Source organism: Nycticebus coucang, chromosome X (assembly GCF_027406575.1).
Source record: "Nycticebus coucang isolate mNycCou1 chromosome X, mNycCou1.pri, whole genome shotgun sequence".
NCBI classification, from domain to species: Eukaryota; Metazoa; Chordata; class Mammalia; order Primates; family Lorisidae; genus Nycticebus; species Nycticebus coucang.
Genome location: NC_069804.1, coordinates 138,385,240 through 138,397,090, shown reverse-complemented (window position 1 = coordinate 138,397,090; position 11,851 = coordinate 138,385,240). Strand labels below are relative to the sequence as shown.

Sequence of the window (11,851 nt, the reverse complement as noted above, 5' to 3'; positions counted from 1 at the left end):
GAAACTTTTCAAACCAGAAGACAATGGTCATCTACCTTTAATCAACTTAAGCAAAATAATTTTCAGCCCAGAATACTATATCATGCTAAGCTAAACTTTAAATTGATGGAGAAATCAAATCTTTTACCGGTATGCAAACGATGAGGAAATTTGCCACAAGACCAACTCTACAGTAAATACTTCAACCTGTTCGACACACTGATCATCATAGACCACCAGCAAAGTAAGCATCCAGAAATTAAATGACAGAACCTAGCTTCCACAATGATGCAAAAGATAAAACTACACAATGGACTTTCACACAATAAGATGAATAGAATGCTACCACACTTATCAATTATCTCAATAAATGTTAATGGCTTGAATTCCCCACTGAAAAGGCATAAATTGGCTGATTGGATTAAAAAACACAAGCCATCCATTTAATGCCTGTAGGAAACACACATAGCCTCAAAAGACAAATTAAAACTCAGAGTTAAGGGTTGGAGGACAATTTTTTCAGGCAAACAGAATTCAGAACAAAAGAGGAGTTGCAATCTTATTTTCAGATACAAGTGGATTTAAAGCAACTAAAGTCAAAAAAAGCAATGATGGACATTTCATATTGGTCAAGGGAAAAATACAATTCTAAATATTTATGCACCCAACTTAAATGCTCCCAGATTCTTGAAACAGACCTTAATTAGTCTGAGCAATAAGATATCCCATAACACCATAATATTAGGGGATGTTAACACTCCTCTTACACAGCTAGACAGATCCTCTAAACAGAAATTAAACAAAGATATAAGGGACTTAAATGAGACCCCAGAACAACTGTGCTTGATAGACATATACAGAACACTCCATCCCAAAGCTAAAGAATATATATTCTTCTCATCAGCCCATGGAACTTTCCCCAAAATTGATCACATCCTAGTCCACAAAATAAACCTCAACAGAATCAAAAGAATTGAAATTTTACCTTGTATCTACTCAGACCACAAGGCATTAAAGGTGGAACTCAACTCCAACAAAAATGTTCAACCCCACACAAAGGTATGAAAATTAAACAACCTTATGCTGAATGACAGTCAGGTGCAGGAAGAAATAAAAAAGGAAACCATTAACTTCCTTGAGTATAACAACAATGAAGACACAAGTTTTCAAAACCTGTGGGATACAGCAAAAGCAGTCCTAAGTGGAAAATTTATCACTTTAGATGCCTACATCCAGAAAACAGAAAGAAAGTGCATCAACAAACTCACAAGCCATCTTATGGAATTGGAAAAAGAAGAAGAATCTAAGCCTAAGCCCAGCAGAAGAAAAGAAATATCCAAAATTAAATCAGAGATTAATGAAATTAAAAACAAAAGAATCATTCAGAAAATTAATGAAACAAGGAGTTGGTTTTTTAAAAAAATAAATAAAATAGATAAACCTTTTGCCAGACTACCTAGAAATAGAAAGTAAAATTTCTAGTAACCTCAAGCAGAAATGATAAAGAGGAAATAACAGATGCCACAGAGATATAAGAGATTATCTCTGAATACTACAAGACACTCTATGCCCAGGAATTTGACAATGTGAAGAAAATGGATCAATATTTGGACTCACACCCTCTCCCTAGACTTAGCCAGGAAGAAATAGAGCTCTTGAACAGACCAATTTCAAGCACTAAAATCAAAGAAACAATAAAAAATCTCCCAACTTGGCTCAGCACCTGTTGCAGAGTGGTTACGGTGCCAGCCACATGTACTGAGGCTGGCAGGTTCGAATCCGACCCGGGCCAGATAAACAACAATGACAACAGCAACAAAAAAAAATAGCCAGGAATTTTGGTGGGTGCCTGTAGTCCCAGCTACTTGGGAAGCTGAGACAAGAGAATCACTTGAGACCAGGATTTTGAGGTTGCTGTGAGCTGTGATGCCATGGCACTCTACCAAGGGTGACAAAGTGAGACTCTGTCTCAAGAAAAAAAAGAAAAAATCTCCCAGGTGGCACCTGTGGCTCAAAGGAGTAGGGCGCTGGCCCCATATGCTGGAGGTGGCAGGTTCAAACTTAGCCCCGGCCAAAAACTGCAAAAAAAAAACGCCCAACAAAAAATTCCCTGGTCTGGATGGCCCAGAATTTTATAAAACCTTCAAAGAAGAGCTTATTCCTATACTGCAGAAATTATTCCAAAAAATTGAGGAAGAAGGAATCTTCCCCAACATGTTCTATAAAGCAAACATCACCCTGATACCAAAACCAGGAAAAGACCCAAGTAAAAAGAACTTCAGATCAATTTCACTAATGAATATAGACGCAAAAATTCTCAACAAAATCCTAGCCAATAGATTAAAGTTTATCATCAAAAAAGTCATACATCATGATCCAGTAGGTTTCATCCCAGGGATGTAAGGCTGGTTTAACATACTCAAGTCCATAAACACAATTCACCAAATCAACAGAAGCAAAAACAAAAACCATATGACCTCTCAATAGATGCAGAAAAAGCATTCAATAAAATCCAGCATCCTTTTCTAATTAGAATGCTGAAGAGTATAGGCATAGGTGGTACATTTCTAAAACTGATAGAAGCTATCTATGACAAACCCATAGCTAATATTTTACTGAGTGGAGTAGAACTGAAAGCTTTTTTCACTTAGAACTGGAACCAGACAAGGTTGTCCTCTATCACCACTACTATTCAACATACTGCTGGAAGTTCTAGACAATACAATCAGGCAAGATAAGGAAATAAAGGGCATCCAAATGGGAGCAGAGGTGGTCAAACTCTCCCTCTTTGCTGATATGATCTTATACTTAGAGAACCCTAGAGACTCAACCACCTGGAAGTTATCAAAAAATACAGTAATGTCTCGGGATATAAAATCACTGTCCACAAGTCAGTAACTTTTCTATACACCAATAACAGCCAAGATGAAAGTCGAATTAAGGACACAGCCCCCTTTGCCATAGCTGCAAAGAAAATGAAATACCTAGGAATATAGCTAACAAAAGAGGTAAAGGACCTCTATAAAGAAAATTATGAAACCCTAAGAAAGGAAATAGCAGAGGATATTAACAAATGGAAGATGATGAAAACATCAAATGGTATATAAAACCAGTGCATGGTGCCCCATGATTGCATTAATGAACACAGCTATGATTTAATAACAAATAAATAAATAAATAAACAAATGGAAGAACATATCATGCTCATGGCTTGGAATAATCAACATTGTGAAAATGTCTATACTTGCCAAAGCAATCTACAGATTCAATGCTATTCCTATTAAAATACCAACATCGTACTTTCAAGACTTGGAAAAATAATTCTTCATTTTGTATGGAACCAGGAAAAAAAACCCAAATAGCTAAGACAGTTCTTAGTAATAAATAACTGGCATTAGCATACCAGACTTCAGGCTGTACTACAAGGCCATGGTGGTCAAAACAGCATGATAATGGAACAAAAATATAGACATAGACATTTGGAATCAAATAGAAAACCAGGAAATGGCTCTCTCTCTCCCCTCCTCTCTCTCCCCTCTCTGTGTCTCTCTCAGTCTCCGTCTCTCCCCCCACTTTCCTCTCTCTCTCTTTTCTCCCCCATCTCTCTCTTCTTTTCTCTCCTCCTTAGTGCTGCTCTGCAGCATCCCTTCCTCGCCAATAAAAACCTTTCATACAAAAAAAAAGAAAACCAGGAAATGAAACTAGCATCTTACAGCCACCTAATCTTGATAAACCAAACAGGAACATACACTGGGGGAAGAATCCCTATTCAATAAATGGTGCTAGGAGAAATGGATATCCACATGTAGAAGACTGAAACTGGACCCACACCTTTGTCCACTAACAAAAATTGATTCAAGATGGATAAAAGACTTAAATTTAAGGCATAAAACAATAAAAATCCTCAAAGAAAGCATAGGAAAAACAGTGGAAGATAACGGCCTGGGGAAAAACTTTATGAAGAAAACTGCCGTGGCAATTGCAACAACAAAGATCAACAAATGGTACTTAGTTAAACTGAAAAGCTTCTGTACAGCTAAGGAGACAACCAAAGTGAATAGACAACCTTTACAATGGGAAAGGATATATACTTTTTTTTTTTTTTTAGAGACAGAGTCTTACTTTGTCACCCTTGGTAGAGTGCTGTGGTATCACAGCTCACAGCAACCTCCAGCACTTGGGCTTAGGTGATTCTCTTGCCTCAGCCTCCCGAGTAGCTGGAGCTACAGGTGCCCGCCACAACACCCAGCTATTTTTTTGTTGCAGTTTGGCCAGGGCCAGGTTTGAACCCACCACCCTCCGTATATGGGGCCGCTGCCCTACTCACTGAGCCACAGGCACCACCCAATATTTGCATATTTCATGTTTTGAATTGAATCAGACAAAAGCTTGATAACAAGGATCTATAGAGAACTCAAATCAATCCACCTGAAAAAAGCCAACAATCTTATATATCAATGGGCAAGAGAGATGAATAGAACCTTCTCTAAGAAAAAGACAGATAAATGGCTAGCAAGCATATGAAAAAATGCTCATCTTCCCTAATTATTAGAGAAATGCAAATCCAAACCACTCTGTGATATCATCTAACCCCAGTGAGAATGGCCCACATCACAAAATCTCAAAACTGCAGATGCTGGCATGGATGTGGAGAGAAGGGAACACTTTTGCACTGCTGGTGGGACTGCAAACCAATACAACCTTTTTGGAAGGAAGTATGGAGAACCCTCAAAGAACTGAAGCTACACCTCCCATTTGATCCTGCGATCCCATTTCTGGGCATCTACCCAAAAGGAAAAAGATTCTTTTGCCACAGAATGCTTGCGGTAGACTGCTTATCACAGCTCAACTTATAATTGCCAAAATGTGCAAACACCCTAATTGCCCACCAACCCAGGAATGGATTAACAAACTGTGGTATATGTATACCATGGAATACTATTCAGCCATTAAAAAAGATGAGGACTTTACATCCTTTGTATTAACCCGAATGGAAGTGGAACACATTCTTAGTAAAGCATCACAAGAATGGAGAAGCAAGAATCCTATGTACTCAATTCTCATATGAGGGCAGTTGATGACCTAGTACACAGTGGGGGGTGGGGGAAGAGGAGAGAAGATAGAGGGAAGGAGGCAGGGTGTGGGGGAAGGGAATAGCAGAAAGAGAAAAGGAGGGAGGGGGTGGAGCAAGGGAAGAGCAGAAAGAGGAAAGGAGGGACAGGGTGGAGGGTGAGGATGTGTGACACACCTTTTGGGGGCAGGACACAATTATAAGAGGGACCTTACCTAACAAATGCAAATCAGTGTAACCTGGTTCTTTCTACCCTCAATGAATCCCCCCAAAAAAAAAAAAAAAAGAATGTGAGCCCTTAGGAAGGAAGGAAAAGGTAATATTTGAGATTGCAAATAGGTACGGATGGTACAATCCCTTTTTGTAGAAAGACACATATATTAATAGATCATGATCTGTATGGTTGTACTGAATGGTTAACACTTCTAATTAGAGGGACTATAGGTGATTTTCTTTGTAATATCAGTGTTCTGAGTAATTTTTTTTTAATTTCAAGATATTAAGGGGATACGAATGTTTTAACTAAAACATTGAATAATGCTATTATACCTTGTATAATGCTTAAGTCAGGGCTTTTAGGGTGCCCATCACCAGAATAGTGTTCACTGTACCCCACAGGTAAGTTTTTATTCCTCACCCCTTTTCACCCTCCCACCTTCTTGGATTGCAATAATCTCTATAACTCTCTGTGCCTATGGTTTATTTCCTAATTATTAGAGAGTACTTGTGGTGTTTGTTTTTCTATTCCTAAAATAATTTCCTTAGTATAATGGTCTCAGGTTCCATCCAAGTTGCTAAAGGCATTGTCATTCCTTTTTATGGCTGAGTAATATTCCACGGTGTGTGTTTGTGTACACACACAGATATCACATTTTTTTAATCCACTCATAAAATTAAGGACACTTAAACCACTTCCACATCTTTGTGATTGTGAATTTTGCTGCAATAAACATTCAAGTGCAAGTGTTTGTATGATAAAATGGCTTCTTTTCCATTGGGTACCCAATAGTGGGATTGCTGAATCAAATGGTGTCTATATTTATTTGAGGAATCTCCATACTAGTTTCCATAGAAGTTGTACTAATTTGCAGTCCCACCAACAGTGTATAAACTTTTCTTTTTCTCTGCATCCATGCCAGCATCTATTGTTGTTTAACTTTTTAATAATGGCCATTCTGACAGGGGTAAGGTGCATGCAAAACCCATTTGAGGGAATGATTGAGGATCAACTCCCTGGTATCACCAAGTGGTTAGATTTTTATAAATTTAAAGTGATAAAAGTACTGTTTAAAGGTAGGGATTAGAGGCTGGGCACAGTGGCTCATGCCTATGATCCTAGCACTCTGGGAGGCCGAGGCGGGTGGATTGCCAACGAGTTTAAGACCAGCCTCAGCAAAAGCAAGACCCCCATCTCTACTAAAAATAGAAAAACTGAGGCAAGAGGATCACTTGAGCCCAAGCTGGAGGTTGCTATGAGCTATCATACCTCAGCACTCTACCCAGGATGACAGCTTGAGACTCTGTCTCAAAAAAAATAAATAAAAATAGGACTGCACCTGTGGCTTAGTGAGTAGGGCGCCAGCCCCATATACTGAAGGTGGTGGGTTCGAACCCAGCCCCAGCCAAAGTGCAACAAAAAAATAGCCAGGCATTGTGGCGAGTGCCTGTAGTCCCAGCTACTCAAGAGTCTGAGGCAAGAGAATCACCTAAGCCCAAGATCTGGAGGTTGCTGTGAGCTGTGATGGCACAGCACTCTACCGAGGGCAACAAAGGGAGACTCTGTTTCTAAATAAATAAATAAATAAATAAAAATAAACAAAGACAGGGATTGGGAAATGTACATTTATATGTATTCTTTACTGTATTAGTCAACTCAGGATACCATAACAAAATGCCGTATACTGGTTGGCTTAAACAACAGAAATTTGTTTGCTCACAGTTCTGGATGCCAGAACTTTCAGGTTAATGGCTTACAGATGGCCACCTTCTTGTTGTATCCTCACATGATGGAGATCTGTCTCGCTTTCTCCTCTTCTTCACAAAAGGCCTAATACAGGCATCCTCAAACTTTTTAAACAGGGGGCCAATTCACTGTCCCTTAGACCGTTGGAGGGCTGGACTATAGTTGAAAAAAAAAAAAACTATGAACAAATTCCTATGCACACTGCACATATCTTATTTTGAAGTAAAAAACAAAATGGGAACAAATACAATTCACACTGCTTCATGTGGCCCACAGGCCGCAGTTTGAGGACGCCTGGCCTAACAGATTAGGACCCAACACTTATAGCCTCATTTAACCTTAATTACCTCCTAAAGACTCTATCTACACGTACAGACACACTAGGGGTCAGGGCTTCAACGTGTGAATTTGGGGAGGGGAACACAATTCAGTCCATAGCACTTATGGCCATCAGGAACACCAAAAATGCTTGTTTCCTAAGACAGAAAATTCTTTTCAGTACAAGAACTAGATAAGTTCAGTGCTACAGGTCATTAGCAGGTAGTAGACATCTGAGTTTATACTTAATAGAAGATGTGATGTGTTTAGTACGATGCATGTTCACAAGTGCCTCCTACCCACTTTCCCATCCAACTCCAGCCTTGGATGTTTCTTCCCACTACGATGAAAAACACTTCCCAGAAGCAAGACAGCCTAGTTTGAATTCTAGCCCTTATTCACTTTGCGCAGATCACTTGAGACCCCATGTTTTCATTCTGAAATAAGGGGATTACTCCACATGATCTCTTCTATCAAGGTACTCTAACTCTATGATTTCAACTCAAGAAAAAGCACCTAGCATCTCCAAGTCAGGACCTGGACAAAGAAGAGTATTTCCCATGTGAATAATCTGCTTAAGAGGTTTTCCTTAAACCCTTTTGTACTTTTCATTACTTAGAAGATTATCAAGAATGAAACACAGGAAAGAGTCTCAAGATTACATATTTTTATTTTATTGCTACATTATAAATGAAAATAAACCATGAGAGGTTGCAAAAGCAGGAAACTTCATGAATATTATGAAGCAATACAGAAGGTTAAAATTGGCTTTTCCTATATGAGGTACAAGGACTATACACATGAAAGTCATCAATGGTGAGATGACTGAAAGCACTGGCTACCTAAAATTTACACACTGATAGGCAGTTTAAAAGCAAACTTAAAGGAAATTGGCAATCTTTGACCTCTTAGCCAGGGAAGACAGGTAAGAAAACATCACAAGATGCCTAACATCTCTACAAACACATAGGTTTACTACAAAAAACAAGCCTAAAACCAAGACTCTCAGGCAATACTGAAATTTGCTCTTGGGAAGAGATTTCCATTTTACGATGTTTTAGCGCCCTCTTTCTCCTGCTGGATAGCTAGGGAAAACAAACAAACAAAAATCATTACAAAAATATTTTCCTAAGATTAAGTTCAATTTCTTCCAAAAGAGCTCTTTCCTAGGTCATTGAAAGCTGCCATGCATGCTTTAAACTTAGCCTACCAAGGCATTAACCACAAATCCTCACCGTGGGTGTGCACAGACATGTATGTTAACCACCTATCCATTAGTATTTGCATCAACTATGGGATTTTTTTTTCCATTTAAGAGGCAGATTTATGCTGTTGCCATTTTTTTCATAGATTATTTGAAACTAAGGAGTAAATGAAGTTTTATTCAGATTACTCTATCACCATACAATTAGGAAATTATACATCTGCAGATAATTTTAACTAATTTTGGAACTACAAATAATGCTGACATAACAAGAAGTGTCCTTTGGCTTTTGCAAAAACGCTTGGAGTTTCTACAGCAGGCTATAACTCCATAGGTAAAACTGATCCTTTGAGCCTGGATGCCTCAAGTATGCCCAAGATCTAAACTTGTTCTCCCCCTTATCTTGTCATCAGGTAGAAAATATCAAAATTGCAGAGTCTACATGGTTCATTAGGGATGAGATCATGGACTCAAATTTCTAAATGCAGAAAAAAGCCAAATAACCAAAAATAGACAAAAACTAAAAATTTTTAGTGGTAAGCTCAAAATCCCAAAAGTTGTTAAATGTGCTTTTAGTAATTTTCCAATAAGAAACTAGTTTTTTATTCCCCCATTACTACTGCACCTGTCATGTGAAAACTACTTATATAACCCAAACAAAAAGAAAACTATTTGATAGTTTTAACTGTTAAATTAATTAAATGGTATTTTAATTATTGCTTTATGCCAAAATTTACTAGAATATAGGCTTATTTACTGAACTCATTGTCTCCACTAGAAACCCCCCAAGACTTACTTTCCTTAGAGGGAAGTGTATTTTTTTCTTCAGTATTAGTTTTCTTCAATTTTGACCTGTCAAACTTCTCCACTTCTGACAAGTCTGGCTTATCACTCATCTTGACTAAAAGAAAGCTAAAGAAAAAAAAAAGTTAACAAAAACTTATCTGGCATAACTATCATCAGATTAATGGATGATGGGGAAAAATGTTCACATTTAATATCAATGTATATTTTACCAGATGATTTTCAAAAGGAAAACTGCAAAAGATCATAGAAAAGTCATGTTTCTATTAAAATACTTTAAATTCCACATCATAGCCCTGTTTCTAAAAGGCAGTACTGTAAATGTCACTGAATCAGAATGCACTAGAAACCAACATGGTCTAAAAACCCAGAGCCAGTATGTCTGACTTTTAAAATCACATCAAAGGTAAAATGGAGGTGAGAGAAGAACAAGAGCAGACAAATATAGAAGAAAAAATAAAGACTGGGTTTAACTGGCTAATGATTTTGTAAACAGGAGATAGCAATATTTGAGCATCTTCACTTTCTAGTCAATTACTTTTTTGCATTTTTCTTGAGGGATAGGGACCAGTATATAGAAAAAGAGTGACATAAGTTGTACTAATTGCTTTCCATTTCAAAGGCTCAAAGACAGTACATTTAAGATGCTACAATAAGAGGAAAGGGATTTAATCTGGTCATAATATTTGTCTCATAACAGCTTCTTGTGGCACTGGTTGATAAACTCTGTAAGAAGGGACAGTTAATCCTAATCAGACCCAGGACTTCAGTAGAATGGATTAACCAAAAAGAGTGGAGTCTTATTTCACCATGCTTTCCCTGTAAAGGGAGAGGTAAGATGAGGCTCAGAGAGAGGCTCATGGCTATGATGAAATGCCTGGTGCCCTGTCAACATCCAGGGTTTGTCCAGAAGAGACAATAGGAGACCCCAAAAGCCGGAGGCAGAACTCTCACGCGTGTCCCTGGCCCCACGCTGGTGGAGTAAGACACGTCCAGCGCCCGGAGTAGAATGGAGAGGCCCCTAAGCAGCCAGAAATCCCAATAAAATGCCTCCATTGAGTCTACGTTACCCTAAGACACACACCCTGCTTTGCCAAGCGATCAGACGCCAATCTCAAAGGTGGGAAACTGGGACTAACAAATATTAGTACGGCTGGGCGCACAGACCAGTTTGTCAGGACCAGTTTGCGTACCTGAGAAATAACTCTTACTGTTGCCGGGCACCCAGCCTAACCGCCACGCAAAGAAGGAGCAAGGAGCCCACTCCGGGTGGCCCACAAACTCCTCCTCCTCCTCTTAGCCTCCGACCCGCAGCTACAGCCGACAGGCCGCTTTGAGGGACCGTCCCCCCGGGCCTTCCTTCCGGAAGCGACCCCCGAGAGGGTTACGCTTAGAGAGCAGAAGGCGGCGCCGGGGGAAGACAAAGACGCGGACGCGCCAGACGGCGCAGAAGCCACACCACAGCCCCTCCGGCGACCGAAGGCGCGAAATCCCCTACCCTGCAGCCCCCTAGTCCTCCAGTCCTCCCCCTCTGATTCCCGCGGGGTGGCACGTCCTCACCTGAAGACTTGAAGACTCGCAAAATACCGACCACCTAAATGAGCCCTCCGCTCGCTCTGGACCAAGCTAGCGTTCCCGCGCAGAGCCCTTTGGTTAAAAGCCCGCGCAGTAGGCCCCGCCCCAGACCCCGCCCAGCCTCTCTGATTGGCCCGGGGAACCTGGGCTCGCCTGCCTGCCCCTCCTTTCATTTTACCCTTGCAGGCCTGAGTCTACTGGTTCCCCTTGGCTTAGGGCCTAACCCCTACAACAGGCGCTTGAAGACTTCAAAGAACACCCGACTTCCCCAGATCCCACATCCCAAACCTCTCCCACTGCTTTAGTACTGAGAATCCACATTCTCTTAATCCCAAGCACACTCACTTCTTCACAATTACAGGGGCCTCTATAATAAATGGGTGTGTTTTTTTCCAATCAGTTTTGAAAGTCTGAACTCTGAGATCCAAGTTGAATGAGCCTATTCAGCTTCCTTCAGCTTTCTATAGTCATTGGGGCCTAAGTACACTGTGAAAACCAACCAGTGGTTTGGAAGCAGCATTCAGTGTTGTCTGTTCTAATCCTTTGCCAGGTCATAGAGTAGGGGTACTTATGGTGAGGGTCTGCGATTCAGGATCATTCGCCCCCACAGCTGGAAATTTCTGTGACAGTGGAGTTCCCTTATACAAAACTCACAACTTTATTTTACTACCCTGTTTCCCCGAAAATAAGACCTATTTACAGGAAAGATAAGATGTCCCCTGAAAATAAGACCTAGCACATCTTTGGGAGCACACCTTATTTTGGGGGAAACAGGGTATAATTCACACCTTAGTCAACATAAGAGAATTCATACTACAGAAACCCCATAGATGTAATACACAACTTAGTCCAATTAGTTAAAATACGATTTTATCCCAAATATACAACTTAGAAATAACCAGAGAGCTGATAAGGAAAGAAAATTTACAGGTGCAAT

General features: G+C 39.9%; 1 protein-coding gene across 2 annotated transcripts; it reads right to left on the bottom strand.

Moving 5' to 3' along the window:
- Window positions 1–7,990: 7,990 nt before the first annotated feature.
- On the bottom strand, window positions 7,991–11,012 carry LOC128577704 (thymosin beta-15A). 2 transcript variants are annotated; one of them, XM_053579986.1, is made up of 3 exons: window positions 10,900–11,012; window positions 9,332–9,447; window positions 7,991–8,416 (listed from the first exon to the last, which is right to left on the bottom strand). In XM_053579986.1, exons 2-3 carry the CDS (start codon window positions 9,429–9,431, stop codon window positions 8,379–8,381), a joined length of 138 nt encoding a protein of 45 aa, XP_053435961.1. In that variant the 5' UTR covers window positions 9,432–9,447; window positions 10,900–11,012; the 3' UTR covers window positions 7,991–8,378. The 2 variants fall into 2 exon arrangements, with proteins under 2 accessions (XP_053435961.1, XP_053435962.1); XM_053579987.1 differs by lacking the exon at window positions 10,900–11,012 and adding an exon at window positions 10,533–10,647.
- Between the last annotated feature and the right edge of the window lie 839 nt (window positions 11,013–11,851).

Excerpts from the sequence above, each read along its gene's own strand:
- LOC128577704 (XM_053579986.1), bottom strand. The coding sequence starts at position 9,431 with ATGAGTGATAAGCCAGACTTGTCAGAAGTGGAGAAGTTTGACAGGTCA. Across the intron at positions 8,417-9,331 it reads TACACTTCCCTCTAAGGAAA|CTATCCAGCAGGAGAAAGAG; the intron begins GTAAGTCTTGGG and ends TGTTTTCCCTAG.